This window comes from Geotrypetes seraphini, chromosome 5 (genome assembly GCF_902459505.1).
Source record: "Geotrypetes seraphini chromosome 5, aGeoSer1.1, whole genome shotgun sequence".
Lineage (NCBI taxonomy): Eukaryota > Metazoa > Chordata > Amphibia > Gymnophiona > Dermophiidae > Geotrypetes > Geotrypetes seraphini.
This window is the reverse complement of record NC_047088.1, coordinates 84,013,569-84,040,294: the sequence shown is the minus strand read 5'-3', so window position 1 is coordinate 84,040,294 and position 26,726 is coordinate 84,013,569. Positions and strand designations below refer to the sequence as shown.

The following is a 26,726-nucleotide window of genomic DNA, read 5'->3' as shown; positions in this document are numbered from 1 at the left end:
AGGCTCAAGGGATGATAGCCCAGGAGGGGGCCGGTAGGGCTAGAAAACCCAGAGGAAAAGCGGGGAAGTGGGGTGGCGGGGATGTGGGGAAGCTGAAAGCTAAGAGGGTAAAGGCTGAGAGCAAAGCAGAAGCACAGGGAACGGGAAAACAGCCCGAAATCTAAGGGCAAGTGGCCCAAGTAAATGCAGAGGTGGCAGAAAAACGACGGGACCTGCGGTGCTTATACGCAAATGCAAGAAGCCTCATGGCCAAGATGGGTGAACTAGAAGTCGTGGCCAAGGGGGAGGACCTGGATATAATTGGAATTGTAGAAACCTGGTGGACAGAGGAAAATCAATGGGATGTGGCGCTGCCGGGGTACAAGCTCTACCGGAGGGACAGGACCCACAAGAAGGGGGGAGGCATAGCACTATATATAAAGGACTCTATCCACTCGGTCGGGATGGATATGGCAAAGAAGGCAGAGGGGCTGGAATCGCTATGCGTCAAATTACCGGGAAACAAGGGTGCGGGCATAAAACTGGGGCTGTACTATTGACCACCTCTTACGCCAGAAGGAGTCGGACACGACTTGGAAGCGGAATTGAGACAGGAATGCAGGACTGGAAGTGTAACAGTGATGGGGGACTTCAACTACCCGGGAATAGACTGTAGTACGGGTCACTCCAACTGCACTAGGGAGACAGGATTTGTAGAAGCTGTGAAGGACTGCTTCATGGAGCAACTAGTCAAAGAACCGAAGCGAGGGGGTACTACTCTTGACCTCATCCTAAACGGATTAGGGGGGCCTGCAAGAGGGATAGAAGTGGGAGGACCACTAGGCAACAGTGATCACAACACGATCAGATTCACATTAGAAAGAGAGACACCCATAGTAAGGAGGACCGCAACAACTGCGCTGAACTTCAAGAAAGGGAACTATGTTGCTATGAGGGAAATGGTGGGGAGGAAGCTCAGAAACATCTTTAGGATGGAGACTGTGGGAAGCGCCTGGACCCTATTCAGGGACACCCTGCAGGAAGCACAGAGAATGTACGTTCCCAGTTTCAGGAAAGGCTGCAAGAACAAGCGATCAAAGGACCCGGTTTGGATGTCAACAGAAATAAAGAGGGCGATAAAGGACAAAAAAGTATCCTTCCGGAGATGGAAAAAGGACCCAACGGAGGAAAATCACCAGGCGCACAGGAAATGCCAAAAGGAATGCCACCGGGAGGTTAGAAAAGCAAAGGGGGAATACGAAGAGAGGCTGGCCAGGGAGGCGAAAAACTTCAAGGCATTCTTCAGTTACGTTAAGGGGAAGCGACCAGCGAGAGAGGAGGTGGGGCCGTTGGACGATGGGGATAGGAAGGGAGTGATTAAGGAGGATAAAGAGGTAGCTGAGAGGTTGAACACGTTCTTCTCGTCGGTTTTCACGAGCGAAGACACATCTAATATACCGGACTCAGAGGAACTCATGAGTGGGGAACAGGCTGAAAAATTGGAGCACATAGAGGTAAGTAAGGAGGATGTCCTCAAACAGATAGACAGGCTAAAATGCGGCAAATCACCGGGCCCGGACGGGATCCACCCAAGGGTTCTGAAGGAACTAAGACAAGAAATAGCGGGCACAATCCAGCATGTTTGCAACCTATCCTTGAAAACTGGTGAGGTACCAGAGGACTGGAAATTGGCGAATGTCACTCCTATCTTCAAGAAGGGATCGAGGGGTGACCCCGGGAACTACAGGCCGGTGAGCCTGACTTCAATTATAGGGAAGATGGTGGAAGCTATGATCAAGGACGGCATTTGCGAGCACATCGAGAGGAATGGCCTACTGAGAACAAGCCAGCACGGATTCTGTAAGGGAAGGTCGTGCCTAACAAAACTTCTGTACTTCTTTGAGGGAATAAGCAGTCGGGTGGACAATGGGGAACCCATAGACATCATTTACCTCGATTTTCAAAAGGCTTTCGACAAGGTGCCACATGAAAGGCTGCTTAAGAAGCTGTGGAACCACGGGGTGGGAGGGGATGTGCACAGATGGATCAAGCACTGGTTGTCGGGTAGACTGCAGAGGGTCGGAGTAAAGGGTCAATATTCTGACTGGCGGGGAGTCACAAGCGGTGTGCCACAGGGGTCGGTGCTGGGGCCGTTACTCTTTAACATATTTATCAATGACCTGGAAAAGGAGGCAAAGTGCGAGGTTATAAAATTTGCAGACGATACCAAACTGTGCGGCAGAGTTAGGACCAGGGAGGAGTGTGAGGACCTACAAAGGGACCTGGACAAGCTGGAAGACTGGGCAAACAAATGGCAAATGCGCTTTAACGTGGACAAATGCAAGGTCATGCATATAGGGAAAAAGAACCCGTTGTTCAACTACAAATTGGGGGGGGGGGTATTGTTGGGAGACAGCAGACTTGAGAGAGACTTGGGTGTGCTGGTGGATGCATCACTGAAGCCATCTGCACAGTGCGCAGCAGCCTCGAAAAAAGCCAACAGGATGCTGGGCATCATAAAGAAGGGCATAACAACCAGAACACGGGAAGTCATCATGCCATTGTATCGAGCGATGGTGCGTCCACATCTGGAATACTGCGTTCAGTATTGGTCGCCGCACCTCAAGAAGGACATGGCGGTACTTGAGAGAGTCCAAAGGAGAGCAACGAAAATGGTAAAAGGGCTGGAACACTGCCCATACGCTGAGAGGTTGGATAGGCTGGGGCTCTTCTCTCTGGAGAAGAGGAGGCTCAGGGGAGATATGATAGAGACCTTCAAGATCATGAGGGGCATAGAGAGGGTGGATAGGGACAGATTCTTCAGACTGAAAGGGACAGCGAATACGAAGGGGCATTCGTAGAAACTGAAGGGAGATAGGTTCAAAACAAATGCAAGGAAGTTTTTTTTCACCCAAAGGGTCGTGGACACTTGGAATGCACTACCGGAGGAAGTGATCAGGCAGAGTATGGTACAGGGATTCAAACAGGGATTGGACGGATTCCTGAGGGATAAAGGGATCGTGGGATACTGAGGGAGGAGCTGGGATGTAACACAAGTATAGAAAGCTAACCAAGTAATGAGTATAGAAACCAAACCAGGTCGTGCATGTGCAAGACCGGAAGGTTAGGACTTCGATAGGAAGACAGGACTTAAATGAGAAACCAAGGTGGCAAGGGAGCCTCTTCTGGTGATACAGACAGGTCGTGACCAGTTTGGGCCGCCGCGGGAGCGGACTGCTGGGCAGGATGGACCTATGGTCTGACCCGGCGGAGGCACTGCTTATGTTCTTATGTTCTTATCAACTTCAAAGTTGTACCCCAACATAAGGGTCTAGATTAGAAGGTAGACACCTGGGCCTGGATTCTACAAGAGCTGCTGGAAGTTAGGCGGTGATAGCCATCCTACTGCTGCCTAACTTACCCCCTCTTTTACGAACGCATAGCGTGGGTTTTAGCGTTGGCAGTGGCGGTAACTGTTCTGACGCTCACAGAATTCCTATGAACATTGGAGTAGTTACCGCCACTAAAGCTAAAACATGTCTATGCGTTCGTAGAAAAAGGGCTTAATTTGTTTAATTGCCTTTAATCAATGTGATAATTGATCATGTTGTTTAAACATAATTAAAAGGTCGTTTAAAAAAAAAAAATGGTGCCTCCACAAACTAAACTAGACTAATCCTTAGGTTTATATACCGCATCATCTCCACGATCATAGAGCTCGGCACGGTTTACAGGAGTTGAGAGAGAAAGGAACTCCAATGAAGGTTAAAGGGTATAGAGAAAGGATGATTGGGGGGCTTACGATGCCAAAGATGGGGTAAGTATTACATTTTTGAAAACAGCCAGGTTTTCAGATGTTTACGGAAGAGTTGGAGAGAGCTCAGGGTCCGGAGGGAGGAGGTAAGGTTGTTCCAGAGCTCAGTGAGTCTGAAGGGGAGGGAGGTCCCTAGAACACCAGAACCATAGCTATGGCAGCACCTAGCGGTAAAATAGGTGTCGTTAATGCCGAATGTACCCTTAAGCAATAGTAGATGCCTCCGTGGTCACGATTCTTGTCACAGATAGGCACTGGAAGTGTAGGGACAGGAAGCAGAAAGGGGAGAGCATTGTCTGGAAAACATCAATTCAGAAGGAAAAGAAAACAGCAGAGAGAAAAAAAAGAAGAGGGAGGATATGAGGGGGAATGACATTTTGAAAGAGAAAAGGGATAAGCAAAGGAAGTTGAAAAAGAATAGGTAACTGTGTGAGCTCTTTGAAGGCATGCCAAGGCGCCTGGTTGTCAGTGAAGCTGTTGGCAGCAGACAGCGTACAAGTGGCTTGGCAGCAGTAACTTTATTCATTATGGAAGCTCTCATATTTTAAACAGCTTGCCTGGCTTCAGTTGGGGAACTGAGTTTTCAGCATATAATGGAGTAAATCTCTGTGGGACAGAGCTGAAGATCTCCAGAGCTGACCTGAATAGCTTTTAGGCAGAGTATAAAAACCAAACATCAATCATCAGGCCAAATATTTCCAGATACTCATCCATTTATGGTACTCAGGAATTTTCTAGAATTGAGCCCTAGAAGAGTATTTAAACCTATCTGCTTCTGTCCATATTAGAAAGTCTCAAGTAAAGGAATTTTCAAATGAATAACAGGATTGAATGTGCCTGCATTTGATAGCTTCCCTTTCAAGCAATCTATTCTAATGAGGGTCACAAAGGCAGAGACAAATTTACAGCAAAGCTTGAATCCTCCTTGATGGTTCCTTTAACTTGGCCAGTACATCTGTGTGTGAAATATTCCTGTTTTGCCAGAAGCAAAGTGAAAATGTATAAAGGTTTGTACTTGGCAGAAAACTTACCTACCCAATTACACTGCCATCGAAACTTGCCATCAGTCAGTGATCAGAGCCAGCTGTAGTCAGGCCTTTGTTTTTGGCCATATACGGATGACTTCAGAACTTGTCCTAGAAACCAGCTCTACTTTAGCTAGTTGCCATAGAGACTCAGTAAGGATGTCTGAAAGGGTACAAAATGCTAAAAATATGTGTCTGTGCCTTTAAAGGCTTCTATATAGCAATAAAAATGCTGTGATCTTCATGAAGCTAATTGCTATAGTATTAAAAACCAGGCAAATTTCCATCAACTATAATTGTTAGCAGCTTAATTTACTTTGCTTTTGCCCCTATTAGCGAGGTCTCATTTATTAATGCGTATCATATGGTTTTTAGATATCGGCTATTGTTCAGCTGTATCTTTGTGTGTGTGAGTGTGCTATCACTAGTTGTGTTTCAGTTACCGTAATATCTGTCGGATTTGCAATTATAAGCCACGCAAGAACTTATCCACATATAATTACATTGTAGGCATCATTCACCGCATTGATATTTTTTAAAAACGTGCATCCCGATTGGTCCATTAGACGGCGATATGATCAGGATGCCATTTTTAGAATGAGGCCCTTAGTGGCGATTTTCAGCCCACTAACAGCTAAGTAACTGCACAAAATTAGGACAGCAAAAAAGATTTCCTTAACCTTGGGTAACTTTTTCTAAGCGGGGGTAAGCATTAATGCGTGCTTACTGCCACCTAAAAATGGCACTGGTGGCACACACTAAAGAGCCACACGCTAACTGTGGGCTCAGTTAATGCCACCCATACACTAAAAAATACAGGGGTATGTTTGCATTAATTAGTTAGTGCATGCTGACTAATTAGCACAGGATTAGGTTGGGAGCTCTTAGGGACACCCAGTCTCAGCGAGAATCGCATATGGGTGTCCTATACAGAATCACCCCGATCTAATCCTTCCTAACCCCACCTAACCACCTCAGTTATCTAAACGGCGTCTATGTCACAGGGGCCAGATAGATAATCGATTTGACACTGAGCTGATTGTGGTAAGGGAATCTCCCTGCTGCGATCAGCTCAGCGGCAAACAGAGCAGCAGAGAACCCTTGAAACCCCACCCCCCAGTGAACTCGGGTGGCAGGAGAGATGCCCACTTCCTCTTGCCCCCCCCCTCCGAAGCATTCCCTCCCACTCATGAAGCATTCCTCGACAGGAGGAGTGTCTAATTCCTCCTGCTGGAATCCCCCGAGCAAACCTTGGCAGGAGTGCCCAATCCCCCCTGATGGAACCCCCCCAAAGCAACCGCCCCACATTCGACCGCGATAGGCAGGAGGGATGCCCACTCCCTCCTGCCAGAACATCCCTCCCCAAAAACCCCACCCAGCATCCAACTGACCCCCACCCACCTGGTGATCCCCCTAAAGGGGAGAACACCCCACAACTCCCCCTCCCCGGTACCTTGTAAACAGAAGGTCCAGCCGGAGGGAGGCATACACCCTCCAGCCGGCAGGCCCACTATAGGAAAATGGCAGGTGTTCTCCTTCAAGGTGCATTCTGGGATGCACCGGGGAGGAGCCTAAGGCCCTGATTGGCTCAGATGCCTAAGAGGGGTCTAAGGCACCTGGGCCAACCAGAATCTTAGGCCAGCGCCAAGTCAATTTCCAGGTGACCACTGAGACCCCGATATTTAATGCTGAGAGACGCACATGCCTCAGCATTGAACATTCAGGTCAGTTCAGCCAGCGGCTGTGAGCAGATCACACGCGGCTTACCTCTGTGGGCTGAATATTGGATGGGAGGAGATTTGGAGTAAGATAAATTTATACACAGTCCAAAAATACAAAATTACACCTAAACAGAGGACATTCTGCTCTTTGAAGAGAAACCTACAATATACACACAAAGGCCCTGATTCTCCAAAAGTGCGTCCCGATTTTAGGCAGCTGTAGGCGTCCTATAGCTGTCTAATCAGCCAATCGGGATGCACGTTTTTTTAAAAAAAATGCTCCCCAGGCAGGCCTGAAGGTGCCTCCGGGAGCCTAGGGAGACCCGCAAGACGCCTAAGCTCGCCTAAGGGCCTTAGGCGAACCTAGGTGGCCCTACGCGTCTCCCTAGTACAGGAAGAAACCTTAAAATGTAGGTCAGCATCCGATCGGACAGGCCGCGGCCCGCTATACTTATAGCGGCAGAGAGATCCCTTGTCACGATAAGTGTAGCGGGCCGTGTCTAATCTAACCCGATTCTCTAACCAGCGTCTGTAACATGGACGCTGGTTACAGAATCGGGGTTTTAGTGTAGGCCGATTCTGAATAGGACGCCTCTCCCGGGCGTCCTATACAGAATCAGGGCCTAGGTGTCTTGCGGGCCTCGCCTTCAATATAGGCGGCCTGCCTGGGGAGCATATTTTTTTAAAAAACGTGCATCCCGATTGGCTGATTAGACAGCTGTAGGACGCCTACAGCTGCCTAAAATCGGGACGCACTTTTGGAGAATCAGGGCCAAAGCACTTATTGTTCTGTCTGATATTGTTTCTATCACTCAGCTTCTCTTGGACCCCTGATGCAGGCACATCACCAAAAGATGGCATTGTCATGTCTCTGTTCTAATTGTTCAGCACAATTGATTTTGGGGGGAAACATTTGGAGATTAAAAGGGTTACTTCCCCTAAAACCCTTCCCCACACTAGCTCTGGACGCCATGAAAGACCCAGTGCCAGTATGCAAATAGGGCTGATACTGATATTTTGGTCTACTGTAATTCAGCTGGCAATGGACAGTGTTTAAAAAATGCTGACTTCTGCTGATTGAATATTGATCAGCTAGTTATTACTGGACTTGTGGCTTGCCAGAAAGACTATGCAGCTAATTTACTTCTAGCTAAAGAGCCGGTGTAAGAGAGAAAGAGAGCACTATGAGAATAGGGAAGGGAAAAGCAATCAGTCTTAGAAGGAAAATAAATTAAGATATCCAAAGACAATAAAGAAACAATGGAGGAAAACAATGAAAAGATGCTGTGTTTGCTCTTTAAAAGTTGTATTGAACAATGCCTTCCTTTACACAAATTGTGCAAATGTAAGTTTCTAGAAGATCTTTACGGGTTAATGATGAAAAGAAGGTAGTGGTGATGAAACTGTGCATATCAGCCAGGAATCAACACAGACGATTAGTTATGAATGTAGAATAATTTATTGATAAAAGTAGACCCAACATGGTCCGTGTTTCGGCTCAAGAGCCTGCCTCAGGGGTACATATAAAATCAAAGGAAAACGCACATGACTACACTGTGCAAACAAGTATTCTCTCAAACAGCAATAAGAGCCACAAGAACATAAGAAATGCCTCCACCGAATCAGACCATTGGTCCATCCAGTTCTGTGACCCGCACACGCGGAGGCCAATCCAGGTGTTCCCTGTTTACGTCCTAGGTGTTTCCTGATGAAGACACTGTGGCTCTTTTAAGGCGGTTTGAGAAAATACTTGTTTGCGCAGCGCAGCCATGCGTGTTTTCCTTTGATTTTATACGTACCCCTGAGGCAGGCTCTTGAGCCCAAATATGGACATAACTAATCTTCTATGTTGATTCCTGGTTGATGTGCACAGTCCCATTCCCACTCTTTCGGTTTTGTTTACTCCTCACAGGGCATCGTTTCCTTGTTCTTTCAGTTTAAGAAGGTAGTGGTACCAGATTTGAGATAAATATGGTGCATTTTCAATTGCAGGACCACAACTATGGAATGCTCTCCCAAGTACACTGCGAAGTTGCACAACTCTTCAACAGTTTAAGAAACATTAAAAAAAATATTTATGCAAGCCTTCTTAATTACTTAGAAAGGTGTTGATAGCGGTGTAAAGATGCTGCTTTCCTTTTAATTATTTTAATGTCTTGTCTGTTTTATTGTGTACGTGAAATTTTGATGCGAGCCGCTTAGTTGTAAGCGGGTTATTAAAAAAATGTAAATACATAAATAACATTGGGAAACAAAGCTAAAGTGATTATAGAACCTACTGGTGTGACATACAAGTACTCGGCAATGAAAAATGTTCCCAGTGAAAAGAAGCTCTTAAAAGTGAACAGATTTTGCTTTTTATTTATTTTTTTTTTTTCTTCAGTAAAACTTCACAGAAATCTGGACTTAGTTCAAAATGCATCTTGTACATTCATAGTTGTTGGGCTCAGGTGCTTCCCAGATCCCTGAGGTTTTCCTTTTAGCCCTTAATTGGATTGTTTCTATGGTCCTTGCATAACAGCATCATTTTTTCATGCAATGAAATCAGCATTTATATCTCTATATTCAAATGCCAGGCTATCATTTCGAGGTGAGGTTATGACTGAGAGATCTGCCCCGCAATAACCAGATCCCATGCAACCAGCCACAGAACCTATGAAAAGGTGTGCAGAGCCTGAGCTCTTTCATTAATACTTGGTGGGTCAATTTTAACATGCATTGGAAAAGATGCCAATGCTTAATTCACCCAAGTACCCCCTGAAATAAAAGCCCTGCACCTGTCATTGATCTCCTAGATCAGGGGTGCCCAACGCGTCGATCGCGATCGACCGGTAGCTCAGGAAGGCAACATGAGTCGATCGCAGAGCCCATCCCGGGCTCTGTGATAGACTTGTGTTGCCGTCCCGATCTACCGGGCCTATCAGCCTTCCTCTCCCCGACGTCAAAGATACCGGGCATTAGGCTGTTTTTGTCATTTCGGGGGGGGGGGGGGGTGGCGTGGCGGCGGCAGCAGCAACAGCCTGAAAAAAAAATCATCCTGGCCCGGGTCGGTGTCATACTCCGGAACTTCTACCTCTTCCAGCAGCCCTCTTCCTTCTACCTGCTTCCGGCCACACCCCCTGCTCCACGGCTCTCTTCGGCAACTCAGCACGCAGCAGCGATCGACACAAGCTTTTGACGTCGGGGCCTACCCTCTGCGAGTCCCACTTGTTTCAACTTCCTTTTTCCACAAAGGCGGGACTCGTGGAGGAAAGGCCTCGATGTCGGCAGCTTGTCTTGATCACCGCTGCTGACGAGTTGCTTAAGAGAGCCGCGGAGCAGGGGGGTTTTGCCAGGTGCAGGTAGAAGGGAGAGGGCCAGATGCAGGACTCGTGGGTGAGGGAGCAGAAGAGAGAGAGAAAGAGAGAGGGGAGGGAAACAAAAGGAAATATTTCATACTGGGCTGGGCTGGAGTGGAGGGAGGGTGGAAAGATTCTGGCTACAGGGTGTATTAACAAAGGAAAAGGGGGAAAAGCTAAAAATGGAGATAGTGACACAAAGAAGAGAAAGAGTAAGCAGGACCTAGTGAATAAGGATAAGATACAGAGGGGATATGAAGAGGAGGTGAAATAGAGACATCAAGTAATGCTGAAAAAGTGTGTGTGAGGGGGAGATAAAGACATTGAAAGGGTAAATGGTGAACATAGGGTAAAGACAAGGACAGAGACAAATGAAGATTCTGAAAAAGTGGTGAGATAGGGATATAGATGAGATGGACACAAAGAAGGGTGATGCTGGAAAATAGGTGGAATGGTAATTCTGACAGACACAGAAGGGAAATGCTGGATCAAGGAGAGATGGGGCTCAGGCTGGATGGAATGAGGAGAAATGACTTGTTGGCCCGGAACTTCCTCTCCTACGTCAGAATTGATGTCAGGGAGCGGAATGCTGGTCAGCGCGACGCTTCTGCAGGGAAAGCTTGGGACGGCGGTGGCTTGGGGGCTGTTCCCCGATGGTGGTGGCAGCAAACCGAGTGGCTTGGGGGAGGGCACGGAGAAAGAAAGAAAGGGGGCAGACAGAGAGACAGAAAGAAGGGGGAACAGGGAGACAGAAAGAAAAAGTTGGGGGGAGAGAATGAGGTCTGGAGGAGAGGAAACATACAGGAGGCTGAAAGAAAGGAAGAAAGATTGGATGCATAGTCAGAAGAAGAAAGTGCAACCAGAGACTCATGAAATCACCAAACAGCAAAGGTAGGAAAAATGATTTTATTTTCAATTTGTGATCAAAATGTGTCGGTTTTGAGAATTTATATCTGCTGTCTATATTTTGCACTATGGCTCCCTTTTACTAAACCGCAATAGCGTTTTTTAGTGCAGGGAGCCTATGAGCATTGAGAACAGCACGAGGCATTCAGCGTAACTCCCTGTGCTAAAACCTACTATTGTGGTTTAGTAAAAAGGGAGGGGGTGTATTTGTCTATTTTTGTATTTTGTTACTGAGGTGACATTGCATAGAGTCATCTGCCGTGACCTCTTTGAAAAAACCCGGAATATGAATAATTAACATTTTCTCTGCCTTTCAGTGTGCTTTGTGTTTTTTTTAAATTTTATTGTTGGTAGATCATTTTGACTTAGTCATTATAAAAGTAGCTCGCAAGCCCATAAAGTGTGGGCACCCCTGTCCTAGATAGTTTGTAGGTTGGTATGCCAAAATGCTGCCTCAGAGATACATAACAGCCTGTTGATTATCACAATCTGCTTTCATGTGGGTGTCTCAGCTTGAGGAATGACCTTTAATCTCTGAGGCTGATCTTGGCTGGAAACATGATAAAAGAACTGAAGTGATGGTGGAATAGTTCACAGTCCATTTAAAGAATGAAAAGGAGGTGAAGTTTAAGCAAAGACAGAGGGTATCTGCAGTTGATGTGATGTCTTTTCCTCTTCAGCTATCATTCTGCCCTAGTGTATCTAATCTTTATATCATTGATCTAAATAATGTATTTAAGGCTGCTCTCATTTCTTAAGATTTCCAGAGATGAGCATACTTGCTGTTTTAGTGTAGGAGCAAAACATTCTGGGACAGATTCAATAAATGGCGTCAAAAACAGCACCAATAAAATTCAGTGCTCAAGGCTATTCTATAAAATGGAGCTTGAGAAAAAGCACTCTACAGCAGTGCCTCTCAAACTCTTTTTTTTTTTTTTTTTAGCTCCGGCACAATGATAGAGCAAATATTTTTTGTGGCACACAAAAAAAAAGAGTACACATAGCCCTGTCTGGTTTCGCTTACAACCCTGCCTCGCTTCCCCCCCCCCCAGAACCTCATCTCCTCTTCCCTGAGCTCAGGGCCCCATCTAAAGGGCCTTTGAGCATGCGCAGATGTCAATGTGATGACATCACATGCATACGCACATGTGCATGATGTAATTATGTCAATATCTGTGCATGAGTGGAGGCTTCCAGGTGCAGCCCTGAGCACTCATTCTGGCAAACATTATAGAGATATGCTGTGGTGGGCGGGGGGGGGGGGGGGGGCAGAGAGGAGGAGAGGTGCCGGCTTCAGCAGTGACAGACTCACATGCAAGTCACCCATTCTTGAATACCTGGCGGCACACCCGGAAACTCTTCGCAGCACACAGTTTGAGATACACTGCTTTACAGAATAGTGTTGAGTGCCAAATTCAACATTCAATTTTAGGTGCAAAGACTTATGCCAACCGAAACCGGCATGCAAATTGGGCACAGATCCCTGCTATTCTGTAACACTGTGTACATCTTTTGTGAACACCCCTGAAACGCTCATGTCCTTCCCCATAGCCACACACCCTTTTAAGTTGTGCATAGCCAGATCGGTGCTCAAATCATAATTAAATGCTTGTTAACTCCAATAATTAGCTGGGTCTTTTACTAAGGTGAGCTAGCCGACGCACCCATTATATTATATGGGCGCGTTAGCGTTTAGCGCGTGCTAAATCAGCTAGCGCGCTATAGTAAAAGACCCCCTAAATCAATGGAGGCCATTAATTAATTATTTTGGGTGTCTATCTGGAATCCATGTCCAATATTGGGGCACTTAAATTTGGGCAACCTTTATAGAATCCAGCAGTAAACACAGCCACTCTTGCATAGTGTATAAGCTTTACTCCTAGTGGCCTTCCTCTGCAAAAGCCTTCCTCACTCTCTCAGATAAGACTGAGTCCTTTGTGTATGATCTGATGGGTAGGCCAAGGTGTGACCTCTCACTCTAATCTAGGACTGTCTTCAATGGCCTCCTCTGTGACTAGGCCTCATACTCTTTTGGTTCCTTTGCTCTGCCCTGAAGCCTTGTGTGGGTGTTTTTTGCTCTCGCCTGACCCTGCAGGACAGATTCTTCCATCTTGTCTCAGGAGCAAGTACCCCCTTCTGCTCTCCTAAAGTGAACCCGTTTTCAACATTCACTACTCTGTATCCTACTTCTGAAACTACTTCTATTCACCTATAAAACCTCTCCAGCCCTGCAATAAAACTTCTCTTCAAAATTCCTTTCACACCTCTCAGTAATTGGGTTCAGCCTTGGGGCTGTAAGCATCTAATTTTCTACAGTGAACTGTAAGTAAATTAGCTATATTTATTGCAATAATATACATAACATTTCAGAAAAGAGAACAGAGTTTTCTGGTGGTACTGATCGTAAGAGCCAACTTTTCAAAATGACTTGGGGTGCTAAACCCAATGGAAATTATCCCTCGCATTGGAGACAGTTAAAGAGTTTGCTCAATATTGGGGGTGCTCAAACATCCATAGTATCTACAGAGATCTCTTCTATGGTATAGATAAGCATGATTTATATTTTCTGATGTTAGCATCTGCATACTTGCAAGTTCAGAGTCAATCATCCAACTAACATTTAAATTACCTTCTACCAGCTGATGCTCATTTCTAGTGAAGGATTATTTATCTAAGTTATAGGCAATGAGTTTGGGTAGCGGAGCTCAAACTAGAGATTCATTTTCTACTCCAACATGCAACACTCTAATGACTAAACAGTGATGGACATCAATCATGGTGGAAGTCCATCAAACATTCTTTGTTCCTCTCCCTGCTACCAAGACAGAATTCAGTAAACAACTTTGAAAACAATTGCTTTGAAAACAATTTCTCAAGATTATTGTATGACTAACCCCTTCTTTTACAAAAAACAATAGCATGGGCCAACATAGTAAATACTCCGACTCCCATAGGGATTGAATGAGTGTTGGAACATTTGCTGTACAGCTTTGTAAAAGAGGCCTTAAATAGCACAAGATTAATATTCAGCCACACAAATAAAATGCAGCATTTGAAATGTCTAACTGCGGTTTCAAATCATCAGTATATTCATCAGCGCTGTCTTCTTAGTTGACACCACTGACTTTCCATATATAACTTGACGTGCTATTGGTGTGGGCCACCTAAACATACACAAGAACTTATACCTAAGGAAATCAATAGGCAAAGCTTAATTTGGACCATAGAATAATGTATATACCCAAAATGATCAATTCTGCCCCCAGCAGCACAACCAGTTAGTTCTCCACTCTTCAAAATGGAAATACTGTTTGGAATGTTCTGGAGGCAGCACCAATAAGATGTATAATTTACAGCATGAGGGTAATTTTATAAAGGAATTTCTACATGTTAAAGCCTTTTTATGCATGTGAAAGGACTTGTGTGGAAATTATCCCAGGGGTATTTGCATAAAAATATGTACAGTTCCACATGTATGTCCAGGGATGGCCAACCAGGTCACAAGAACCTGGCAGCCCGCGTTGCCTGCTGGAAAAGTCTCCTCTGACACAACTTCCTGTTTCCGGTTGCATCGGAGGAGACTTTTCTAGCAGGCAACCCAACGCGACTTCAAGGCTCCGGCTATAATACAGCTCATAGCCTTATGGAAATCGCCAGTTTCAACAAGAAAAGGTAAGGGAAAAGAGGGAGGGAGGGAAATGCACGGCTGGCCGGCGGGAGGGAGCTGCTGGACCGCATGAAGGGTGCTGGGGGTGGGGGGATGGAGAGGAGAAGACGCTGAAGACGGGGACAGGGCGGTGAAAGGGTCAGCGGGGACGGCAACAGGGCGGTGAAGGGGATGGCAGAGACGGGGACAGGGCGGTGAAGGAGACGGCATGGACGGGGCGGTGAAGAGGATGGTGGTCCGGGGACGGGGCGGTGACGGGGACAGAATTTTTCCCCGTGTCATTCTCTAATCCACACTACAGTTTTGTAAAAGGGGGAGGGGTTAGTTTTGTGATGACATTCCATACTAGGCGAAGGTGTTTTCTGTGTTCTGTGTGTTCGAAAGACATGGTTTCCTGTTAGGATTGACGGTGTAGGATTGATCTGTACTAGTCTGGCTTGTTTAGTTTTACAATGGGTGTATTGCTGTTGTACTGCTCACTGCAGTATGTAAGATGCTGCCTTTTGCTAGGTACTCATGTGTGATGTGTGGCTAAAAATCATGTTTTTCGTACAGATGGGGGGATGCCAAAAAATGATGGGCTCCGGGTGTCACACATGCTACGTACGCCACTGGTTCTCTGCACATTTTTTGTTAAGAAGCTGAGAGTGCTTTTGTGGGGAGAAGTTTGCAACCAACCGGGAGGAATTTGGAAAGCTGTTTCTGTGCTTTTTGAAGGCAAACTTTAGGCACTCCCCTAGACCCAGCAGTGCTCTATGTTAAGCTGGAGGCTTCCTTTTTTCTGAGATTATTTGAATGTTGAAGTATGATAGCGATGAACTGAACTTACCTGAAACTTGCTGGGAACAGGCTTGGAAAAGCTTTATTGAAAAGAAGCTCTGTGGAGGGTAAAACCACAGAGAAGATTGTATGCATTTGTGAGGAGAAATCCTGAACTTACCCAGAGTTTTACTTTGAAATTTTATTTTGCAAATTGCATTGAATTTGGGATTTGGCCATTCTGGGGGTTTTTTTCCTGACTTTGTGCGTTGGTCTTTGTTTTACTTATATTATTGCAATCCCTGCAGGGTGACTCCTTTCTGGGTCACATGCTCGTGCAATTTTGGACTGTAGCCACTAGAGCAGGGATCTCAAAGTCCCTCCTTGAGGGCCGCAATCCAGTCGGGTTTTCAGGATTTCCCCAATGAATATGCATTGAAAGCAGTGCATGCATATAGATCTCATGTATATTCATTGGGGAAATCCTGAAAACCTGACTGGATTAGGGCCCTCAAGGAGGGACTTTGAGACCCCTGCACTAGAGGCACTGAGAAGTCCTGTTGGAAGGCTCTGGTGCCGGCTACAATATATAGAACTTACTCTTAAATGGATAAGTACCAGTTCTGCCTTTGTTCCTCCTCAGTGCTTATGCAGAAAAAAATCTGGCCATTCAGTAAGCACAATTTTATCTGTACAAGAACTGTATATATACAGATAAGCAGGTTATGTATTGGCCTCCTGCTGACAAATGTATAACTCGCTTTGAATATCAATTCCAATAATAACACTGCAGAGTTACCATATAAAATGGGCTAGCTATTGAACTAAAATCAAAGAAGTGGTATTTTGATATTCCTATTATGAGCTAAATGTTCTTGAAAACAAAAACCAGCCCCAATAGCTTCTTTACTTACTAATGAAGTTGGCTTGCCCAGTGAAGATGGTGTACTGAAGTTCATATGAACCCACGCTGAATTCATCCTCAGAAATCCAGTGAACTGTGATGGTGTCATGGGAAGCTGTACAAAGCTCTTCTCGCAGAGATGGGGGGTTTGGTGCTGGACATGGGAAACAGAAAAGCTAGACTGTAAGTACAACACAGATCTGTTTTGAATACTTTTCACACCAGATTTATATCTGTGAAATCTGTAAGCATTTCACTGCACTGGCATGCTGCACCTACATGGGCACACACACACAAAAACCCAAAGATTTGCTGGATTGATTTCAGCAAAACATGGGAAATATTTTCATCAAATGACTGGATTGCTTCATGGTAGTCTGGAATGATAAATATTTATACCAATGCCTTTGCCTTTTCTATTCTTTTTGGCAGAAGAAAAAATATATTATAGTCTGTTTGTTTCAGTTACGCCCAGATGTTGCGCTCCATGATGACGATTATCAAACCCAGCTTGGGTCGGAGGGGTAGTAATGAATTAAAACTCGACTCATGAAGGTTTATTGTAACAATGGCAATGGCAAGTTATTTTAAATCAGCACTGGATTGACACTTTAAATCAGCACCGGATACACTTTCTTACAATGGATAGCGACGTACTCCATGAGCCACGGTAGCAAGCAGACATTATCAACAAGATAAGTACAGTGGTGCCTCGCATAACGGACGCCTCGTACAGCGAACGCTGCGCATAACGAACTTTTTGTCTTGCTCCCTATAACGAACTTCGTTTCACACAACGAAGTCGCCCGAGGGGCCCGGGGGGGGGGCGGAACTACTCTCGCCGCTTCCTAATGTGAGCCGGGAACAGCAGCACCCTCCTGTCTGAATGCAGTGTTCCATCATCTCCCTCCACCTTACCTTAGATGCCGAGTTTTCCGGCTTTCTTTTTCGGCCAGCCACACACTTTCAAAGAGCAGCACATGCGCGCATGCTCTGTTGTTCAATCTTCTCCTCTGACGCAACCGGAAACCGGAAGTTGCAGGAGAGGAGAACATTGATCAACTCCAGCAGCTGCGCGTGCACAGCTTTTTGAAAGCGTGCGGCTGGGTGAAAAAGAAAGCTGGCAAACTCTGCATATAAGGTGAGGTGGAGGGAGGGAAATGTAGGGCTGCAGAACGAATTATTTTGTTTTACATGTATTCTTATGGGAAAACAGGGCTGCAGAACAAATTATTTTGTTTTACATGTATTCTTATGGGAAAACGCGTTTCACACAACGAACGTTTCACATAACAAACTTGCTCCTGGAACGGATTAAGTTCGTTGTGTGAGGCACCACTGTACACTGTTTTGGATTCCTTTGAATTTTTGAATGTTAGAAATGTGCAAGTCCAACTGCAAGACATGTTACAGCATGAATTAGTTTCAACAGTGTGAGATACAATTTTGCAGGACACCCTTAGCACTCAACTGTGGTCTCTTAGCGCATAGATTTTTCAGTGCACAATTAAATGAAAGGAAAGGAACGGTATAGTGCTATGATGGTTCCTAAACTTCCGTGGTCAAAACTGCATTAGCAATGACCCGGTGGTGGTAACTGAGCACTTTACAGCTATAGCTATTTATTTATTTATTGAATATTTGAGCATTTATCAAAGGACACAGGGTAAAAGTGATAGCACAAGGCAGATATAAAAATAAAATAAAAATTTAAGTGGCATTATTATTTGAGATAGTTTTGAATTTGAATGCCTAGCATTAAATTTGTGGTTCCCATTATATAGTTGACAGCTGTATTGGGTGCCTTGCAGCATTCTGTCCTGTTCCAAGATAAGAACTCGTAAAGACGAAGGATGAAGAAAAATAACCATAATGTGAACTATCATGCCCTTCCCACGTCTCTGTACTAGAAATGATCAAGGATGTGAATAGGAAATATATTCAATTCGGTTTGTTTTTGGATTAAGAATGACTCATTTAATTGGTTTGATGTCTATGGAACAAGCAATTTTCTACATTAACAGTGGGGTTCTCATACATTTTCCGTGGAAGTTGCATGCCCTTGGAGTGGAAGAAGAGCCAACTGGAGAGGCTAAGGTTCAAATCTACTGATGCTTTATTGTCTTAAATCCAAATTTAGGGGCCCTTTTACTAAGCAGAGGTAAGAAATAACGTTTGCTTACTCTAGCAAAAAAAAAAAAAAAAAGGTTTTGCCATGAAATATGCTGAGGCAGTGTGTGCACACAAAGCACTATAAAATAAAATATATGTTTTTAGTGCTGGGGAAAATCTGGGATTGAAGAGTGAGTGTGATCGATTCTAATCAGTTAGTCCAGCTGCACTGCCCTGCACTGATTAGTGTGTGCTTAGCATGCAAGCCTTTATCACCTACATATTGGGTCTCACGAGCTAATGGCAAAATTAGCATGTGGCCATTAATAGGGAAAATAGAAAAATGCCATTTTACCATAGTGGTAAAAATGGCCTTAGAGCATAGGACTGACCCACATAAGGACTCGCTAAGCCCACATTTTACTGCAGGTTGGTACAAGGAGCCCTTAGAATTTATTTAAAACCATTTATATCCCACTGATCAGTGATACTTCTAAACCAGGGTGCTGCAAACTTTTTAAAGCCGTGGCACACTAAATGTGGCGCCGTGGCTGGAGGGCCTCTGGAAGAACGCGGATGTCACGTGCATGTGTGATGTCCTCATGTAGATGTCCACCTATGCACAGATGTTCTCCAACCGTGGCCCCGAGACTCCTATTGCCGCCGGTGGTGGGGTTCTGGAGAGGGAGAGGTGCGGATAGCAGGAGAGGCCCCAGCGCCGTCTGACTGACTATAGGACATGCCTCTCATCCGGTAAGCAATCAGCCGGTGCCGGTGCCTCTCCTCCTCACGCATCTTGCGGCATACCTGGAATCTGCTGCAGCACACAGTTTCTGATACACTGTTCTAAACAGTATTTTTCAAAAAACTCTCAAATTATTAAGGGCTTCTTTTACTAAATGGTTCTAGAGGTTTTTAGCATGGGCTGGTGAGGTAAACGCTCACAGAATTCTACATTAACCTAATCACAGATCTCAGGAAGACATTATTATGGGGTTCTTTGACTAAGCTGCAGTACAAAGTGGCCTTAGCATGCCCTTGCATGAATTTTTTCCCATGCCCTAAGGCAATTTTTACTGCAGCAATAAAATGGCCGATTTTCTATTTTATTTTATGTTACTGGCCATGCCCTAATGTTGCCATATAGGCAAAGTCATTAAAAATATTACCTCAGGAGCACTGCCATCACCTACTTTGTATTCAGTAAGGGCCCATGTGATAATCCTGCGATAGTTGGTTTGCAAATGATAAGATAGATGATTATTAATTAGCACAGAAATGTTCACTCTCCACCCTAACATGCACCCCAACAAAAAAAATATATATAAAAATGTATTAGCACCCTGATTAGCGCATGCAGATTTGTAACCTACCACAGGATGCCTGAGCACTTCATGCTAATGCTTACCATAGCTTAATAAAAGGATCCCTAAGATATTTCTCCTACTAATATCTGAGCAAAAAAAATGACTTTGCCTTCTTTATAAATCTACTTCTACAGGAATGAGGTGAGGTAAAAAAAAATAAAAAATTTAAATTAACCTTGCTGACAGGCATCGGCATACAAGGCACCAACATTGGCAGGAATATCACAAGGTACCAGAAGATAATCAAAACAGCAAAAACATTATCAGGAAGACCTCAAAGCATCAGAAGTGGTACCAACATGGGCAGTGCCCTTTTCCATTTATTTTATATCAAATTTCTCAATATGGAATCTTTTCTTTTCTCTGACACACAAATTCAGTCTAAAGCAAAGATGTACAAAAAATGGCATAAAGTGGCACTTCGACATTTTAATCACCAAAAGTAACGATTTTTGAAATTGATTTTTTAAGACATCTTGCAGGTTATTTGCCTTCCAGTACATCTAAATCTTAAGGATGCGTGTTAGAGGCATGTTTTGGCGGGTTAGGGCAGCCATAGGACTTGAACGTCTTGCAGGGATAATCAAATCTTTTTGAAGATGCCCAGGTCGTCGTTTAATCCTTCGGAGTTAAACCTATTTTAAAAGTGCATAAGGACCAAAAAAGGTACCCAAACTGACCAGATGGCCATTGGATGCACGAAGGCATGACACTTCCACGCTCCCCAAGTGGTCACTGACTCCCTCCCACCCCCAAAGATGTGAAAGAAACAGTACATACTAGCTTCTAATGATAGCAGCAGATATTATGGGAAATCCTATTACAGCAGCAAGCAGGTGTGTGGAGTAGCCTGGTGGATGGTACAATGAACCACAGGGGAATCCAGTCCCATATCCCACCTTATCTACTACATTTATGGTAGAAATTGTGAGGCCACTGAAACTCCCCCAAAACCTCCTGTACTGGTGACATCTGCAGCCATAAGAGCTATTGGGGTGGTAGACAGGTAAGTATAGTAGGTTTGGGGGGAATTTTGGAAGGCTCACCATACACTATAAGGGGCTATAGTGAAATGTGTACCTAGCACTCTTTATATGAAGTTCATAGCCATGGCCCCTAAGGTGTCCCACCGTTGGTATGTCTGTGTGGCCAGTCCATTCAAATGCAGACTCATCCCACATCCAAATGTGCTTGTTTTGGACATTTTGATTTAAAAAAATGGTCAAAAAAGATAGATGTCCTAAGGGCTGGAATGTCCAGACGAACCATTTTTTAAGAAAAAACAAAGACATCTTGTGGTTTCGAAATGGTTATTTTCCCAACCTGAATTTTGGACATCCTTGTGGAAATGTTCAAAGTTGGACTTAGATGTCCTATCAAAAGTGCCCCTCATCTCTAAGCATGCTAAGTTTTATCCCTTTTCTTCTTAAGTCTCAGACTCATGATGATATCATCAGCCAAGGGATTTGGAAGGTTATGATATGCTGATCTGGTTGCTTGTCAAAATGTTTCAACATGATAGACCAAGTGACGCCTAATTACTGTCATTTCCCAGCCGTGGCTTAACTCTGACTGCCAGGTTCACTGGGGATAAAACACATGACTCTTAGTAGAGCTAGAAACTCAGAGCTGAAACCATAAGAGTAGATTAGCAAAAACAGGATGCAAGGAATATTTATTCTTTGGCAGCAAAGAACAAGACATAACCCCAAAAGATTGGGACAAAATGGGGGGTGAGTTTCACTGATTAAGAACCAAATATTGATCCAGTGGACTGTTTCAGAAGCTTGTCTCCCCTCTGCTTCCCAGAGGATTATTATTCACTGGCTTGAATGACTAAAATTCCTGTGGCTTTAGCTGCAGATCTCTAGCATCCATATTTAAGGGTCATGAATTTCATCCCACTGAACCTCAGGACTAGCCAAGCAACAATAAGTGATGTTTTACTGACTAGTGCTGCCCGATTTGCCGATTAGAATTGATTCACCGATTCAATGTGATAAATCGATTTGTTGTCTGAAAAAAATCGGACTCACTGATTCAGTGACTACCCCCCCCCCCAACCCCAGTGAGACCTGACATACCTCCGGGCATCCCAAAGCAACAGCTCCAACCTGCTGCTTGCACCAGCCTCAGCTTTCCCTCTGACATCACTTCCTGGTCCTGCTACCAGGAAATGATGTCAGAGGGAGAGCCCTGGCGCGGGCAGCAAGTTGGAGATGCTGCTTGTGCCAAGGAAGTTAAAAGAGTACGGGAGAAGGGAACAGACATGAGTGTGCATGGCAGCAGGCAGGAAAGGAGCAGGATGGTGAAGAGGGCAGGAGGGATGCCACCTCCCTGGGCACCTTCCACCCTTGCTGTGCCAATGCCTGTATGGATCATAAAACTATATTTGGAGAGAATTCAAATGGACTAGTCTCCTGAATAAATGTTAAAAATTCCTTTCATAACTCCAGATCGACAAAACATTTTAAGCTGACCTTCTCTCCCCTTTTGCATGTTCACTGGAAAAACTGAAACATGACATCCTGTTTGTCTTTGGGAAGCAGAGCTGAGCTTCTGATGTCATAATGGCTCTTCCACCAATAAGAGCCATTCTCATCAGTGATGTTACAATGGCTTGATTGTCCTGTACCTCTTCTGCCCTCCAACCCAGTCCGCTGATTAACCGTTCCCCTTAACTGTATCCATGACATACTGTTTGTCTGTCTTGGCTGTTTAGATTGTAAGCTCTTTTGAGCAGGGACTCTCTTCTTTGTGACTCTGTACAGTGCTGCGTATGTCTGGTAGCGCGTAGAAATAATAATAATTAGTAGTAGTAATCATTTATTTTAGCTCAATGGCTGATGGAAATGCTTTCACCTAAACGTAGACAGACATGATGCTGGAGGACCTTTCCGGACTAGCACAAAACCAATTTAATTTTAGATCTGCAGTTCATCAAGTTGCTAGGACTCGAGCACAAATCAATGGCACACGCAATAACTTGCCCATTAAAAAAATGCCATACCCCCCAACCCCATCACGGGACCAGAAAGGAGGGATGGATGCCCACTCCCTCCTGCCACCTTGAACCCCCCCACCTGCCAAAATCAGGAGGAATGCCCACTCCCTCCAGTCACTGCAAACCCTCCTACACGCTGACTCTCCCTCCGCAAGGCCCCCATGAACTGGCCCCTCATTCCCCTTCCTAAAAACAACAACAAAATCAGCAGGAGGGATGCCCACTCCTTCCTGCCACTGGATGCCCGCCCCCCCAAACCCTGAACCTCCCATGTACCTGCAGATTACATTGACAGCAGGAGGGAAAGGCATTAGGCATCTGAGCCAATCAGGGCCTTAGGCCCCTCCCCATGCATCTCAGGATGCACCAGAAAGTTTAAGGCCTGCCATTTTGGAGTGGCGGGCTTGATGAGCAGGAGGGACTGGGCATGCCTCCAGCTATCAATCTAATTTTCAGGTATGAGGAGGTTCATGGGATGTGTGTGTGGAGGGGGGGGGGGTTTCTGGGAGCCAGGGAGCATTCAGTTGCAGGAGGGAGTGGGCATCCTTCCTGCCAATTTTTTTTTTTTTTTTAGAAGGGGGAGCATGGGAGGGGCAGGGTTGGTTTAGGGGGGACCTTGCGTTGGGATTAGTGCATGGGGGTATGCAGCAGCAGGAGGGATTAGGCATCCATCCTGCCAATTTTGTCTGGCATGGGGGGTCTCACGGTGGTAGGTGGGAGTGAGAACATGAAAACATAAGAATAGCCTTACTGGGTCAGACCAATGTTCCATCAAGCCAAGTAGCCCATTCTCACAGTGGCCAATCCAGGTCCCTAGTACCTGGCCAAAACCCAAGGAGAAGCAACATTCCATGCTACAAATCCAGGGCAAGCAGTGGCTTCCCCCATGTCTTCTCAATAACAGACTATGGACTTTTTCTCCAGGAAACTATCCAAACCTTTCTTAAAACCAGCTACGCTATCCACTCTTGCCACAAGCTCCTATTGCTTTTAAAAGTATTTCCCTGTATCTTCATTGAGTGTCCACCTAGTCTTTGTAATTTTTGATGAAGTGAAAAATCGATCCCTCCTGCCTCCATTCTGGTTCTGGGGTGGGTCAGCAGGGAAGACTGTCATTGGCGGGGGTGGGGGGCACAACAGTTTTTTTAATGGGGCAGATGTTGTACATGTGTTACATATGCACAACATCTGTGTCATTTACAAAAAAAACCCCAACAGCTGAGTGGTAGGAGGTTGCTTTAGGTTTTCCCCTGCTGCTCAGCTGTTCGGGCTTCCCCAAACTGGCTCTGTATGTGTTGAAATTGCTCTTCATGCAACTAGGGGGACGGGATTACAGCGAACCTCTGTGAAAATCATTTGAATGGAAACCTGTTGGAACATCAATCGCTGTTCTACAATCGGACATAAAATCAGCCAACAGCGACGCGCACGATCTTAGTGACTGTGTTGAGTGCATCTAGCCCTCAATTGGAATTATTTAAGAATTACACATGGATTTGCCCTATTGTATAACGTGTGCCCAAATTTCATGGTGTGCAATTCCAAAGGAGGGGGGAGGGCATCTGCATGCTTAAATAACATTAGTTGGGCACCAGCATTTATACCAGCTTTTGGCAAGTGTAAGTGCTTGCTTCTAAAGTTGGGTGCAAAATGCATGTTAAGCTATTAATCTGCAAAGGCCACACTGTATGGAGCACCCTTTAGAGAATAGCTTTAGCACAACTCATCCTGGTGCATAACTTTGGGTGCCATTTATTGGGGTTTCCCCTAAATGTAAAATTGGGTATGGAAGTCTTGAGGGGTGGCCTTGTGATTAGAGTTGCTGCTTTGGGACCATGAGGTTGTAGGTTCAAACACAGTGTCGCTCCTTGTGACCTTGACAACCCATTGTCCCAAGTACTATAGTTAGATTGTGAGCCCATCGGGACAGAGAGGGAAAATACTTGGAGCACAAGCTCTTCCTAAATGCCTACCAAAATTTATAAACTATAAAAAGTTTTACCTCATGCACAACTGTCATTTCTTTAATAAGACACTAAATATTTTTTTCTGAGTCCCTCCAAGTACCTACAAATCCAAAATGTGGCCCTGCATAGGGTTTGAGACCACTGCCCTATAAGAATCAGTGTCTATGTCTATGCCTAATTTGCCTATGACCTTAATCCTGCCTTGCTTTTCTGGTATTGAAAAGCATCTGAAACAGATTTTAAAAAAAGAGTTTTGGAGATCAGCTTCTTAGCAGGCTTCCCTTGTGTGTGAAGAATGGCAAATTTTTCCATTTACACATGTAAGGAGCAATATCTGCCATGCCACGAACAAATCCTTAATTGAAGCCACTCTTTTTCTGAATATTTTTTTTCTTTTTTAGAAAATGACAGTTCCCTTTGAGTGTGCCACCAAGTTTCGCTGTGGTCTTATGTAAGTTTTACAATACTTTCTGAATATAGCTAGACTTTTAGAGAATACGATTTGTCCAAGATGTCCTATATAAAACCAAGCTTCACATGCCATATTTTAGCTGAGAAAAATAGTAGGGAAATTAGTGAGTTGACAGGAAATGCTTCTTCTGCAATAAAATTAAACAAAAATTTGTTCCAAAACATACCACAACTAATGAGGTAAAACGATCTTCAACTTGCTTGATTATCCCTGCTACTAACAGTGACAGGAAAAAAAAATCTAGTTAACTTTAAAAGCCTTCCTGCTATCTAGTTTCAAAGAACAACTTGCGATTTTAATGTGTTGTGCCTTCTTCTGTTAAATCGAGTTTCTGTAATTTATTGGCCTAGATTTTACTTCTCATTAGCTTGCCTGCGCCAATCCTCGGTAGTCCTGCCTCGCTCTCTGGTGTATCACTCAACTATTCCATACATATAAGAACATACTCTAACAGTGGGAGAGAGGAGAGGCTGGCACTGTGCTCTGATCTGAAAATGCACAGGAAAAAATTAACTCCAAAGACATCTATACAGAGCACAACGGGTGTTCTGCAGGATATCCTGGCACTTTTGAAACAAGAGCAGTAGAAGTTGAGGGTTGGCATACCAATAAAAAGTTACAGGGATGGGCTGAGAACCAGGGCCGAATGGCTCACCAAGTCTGCCCTTCCACAGCATCCACTATCTCCTCCTCTCCCTAAGAGATCCAATATGCCTGTCCCACGCTGTCTTGAATTCAGATACAGTCTTCATCTCCACCACCTCCACCGGGAGATTATTCCACGCATCTACCATATATTTTCTTACATTACTCCTGAGCCTATCTACTCTTAACTTCATCCTATGCCCTCTCCTGACGGAGTTTTCCTTCATTTGAAAAAGACTCACCTCCTGTACATTAATGCCACTGAGTACAATAGAGAGGGGATATGAAAGAGATGAGATATTTAAACATCTCTTTCATATCCCCTCTCTATTGTATTTCTTTCAGAGTATACATATTTATTTCTCTACATTTGCCCCAGATTTATGAGTAAGACCACTCACTAACCAATTTTATAGCAGCCCTCTGGACCGACTGCATCCTATTTATATCTTTTTAAAGGTGCGGTCTTCCAAATGGGGCCGCACCAGGGGCTTATACAACGGCATTATCACCTCCCTTTTCCTATTGTCCATTCCTCTCCTTTTGCACATAAGCATCTTCCTGGCTTTGACCATCGCCCTTTCCACCTGTTTTGCCCCCTTAGATAATCAGACACAATCACCCTGAACAGGAGTTCTTTGCCTCCTACACTATACCAATCTCCTAGATTTTGCAGCCCAAAGTGCACCAACCTGCATTTTTTAGCATTAAATCTTGGTTGTCAACCACTAGACCATTCTTCAAGCTTTGCCAGATCCCACCTCATGTTATCAACACCCTCCAGGGTGTCTACCCTATTACAGAGCTTGGTATATCATCCGTAAAAAGACAAACTTTGCCAGACAGTTCTTCCGCAAAAACCTACAGAGACACTGTCCTTCATGTGATCTTGGGATAGTTACTGATCTCTTATTATTTAAAGTACCCACTACAATTTTAAGCTCTGGACAGGAATTACTGCATTTGAATGCTTATGATTTAAGCTACCTTGAATATCCTTTGAAAAGGTAAGTTAAAAAAAATCCAACTATTACTAATATTTATTT

At 44.6% G+C, this 26,726-nt stretch overlaps 1 protein-coding gene across 10 annotated transcripts in view; it reads right to left on the bottom strand.

Annotated features, from left to right (window-relative positions):
• The window catches only part of LOC117360819 (probable E3 ubiquitin-protein ligase MID2), a 651,807-nt gene that overhangs the window by 112,471 nt on the left and 512,610 nt on the right, over positions 1–26,726 (bottom strand). For all 10 annotated transcript variants that reach the window (XM_033945263.1, XM_033945261.1, XM_033945267.1 and 7 more), the window contains one exon: positions 16,124–16,267. In XM_033945263.1, the coding sequence (XP_033801154.1) occupies positions 16,124–16,267 (144 nt within the window). The remainder of the gene's footprint in view (positions 1–16,123; positions 16,268–26,726) is intronic.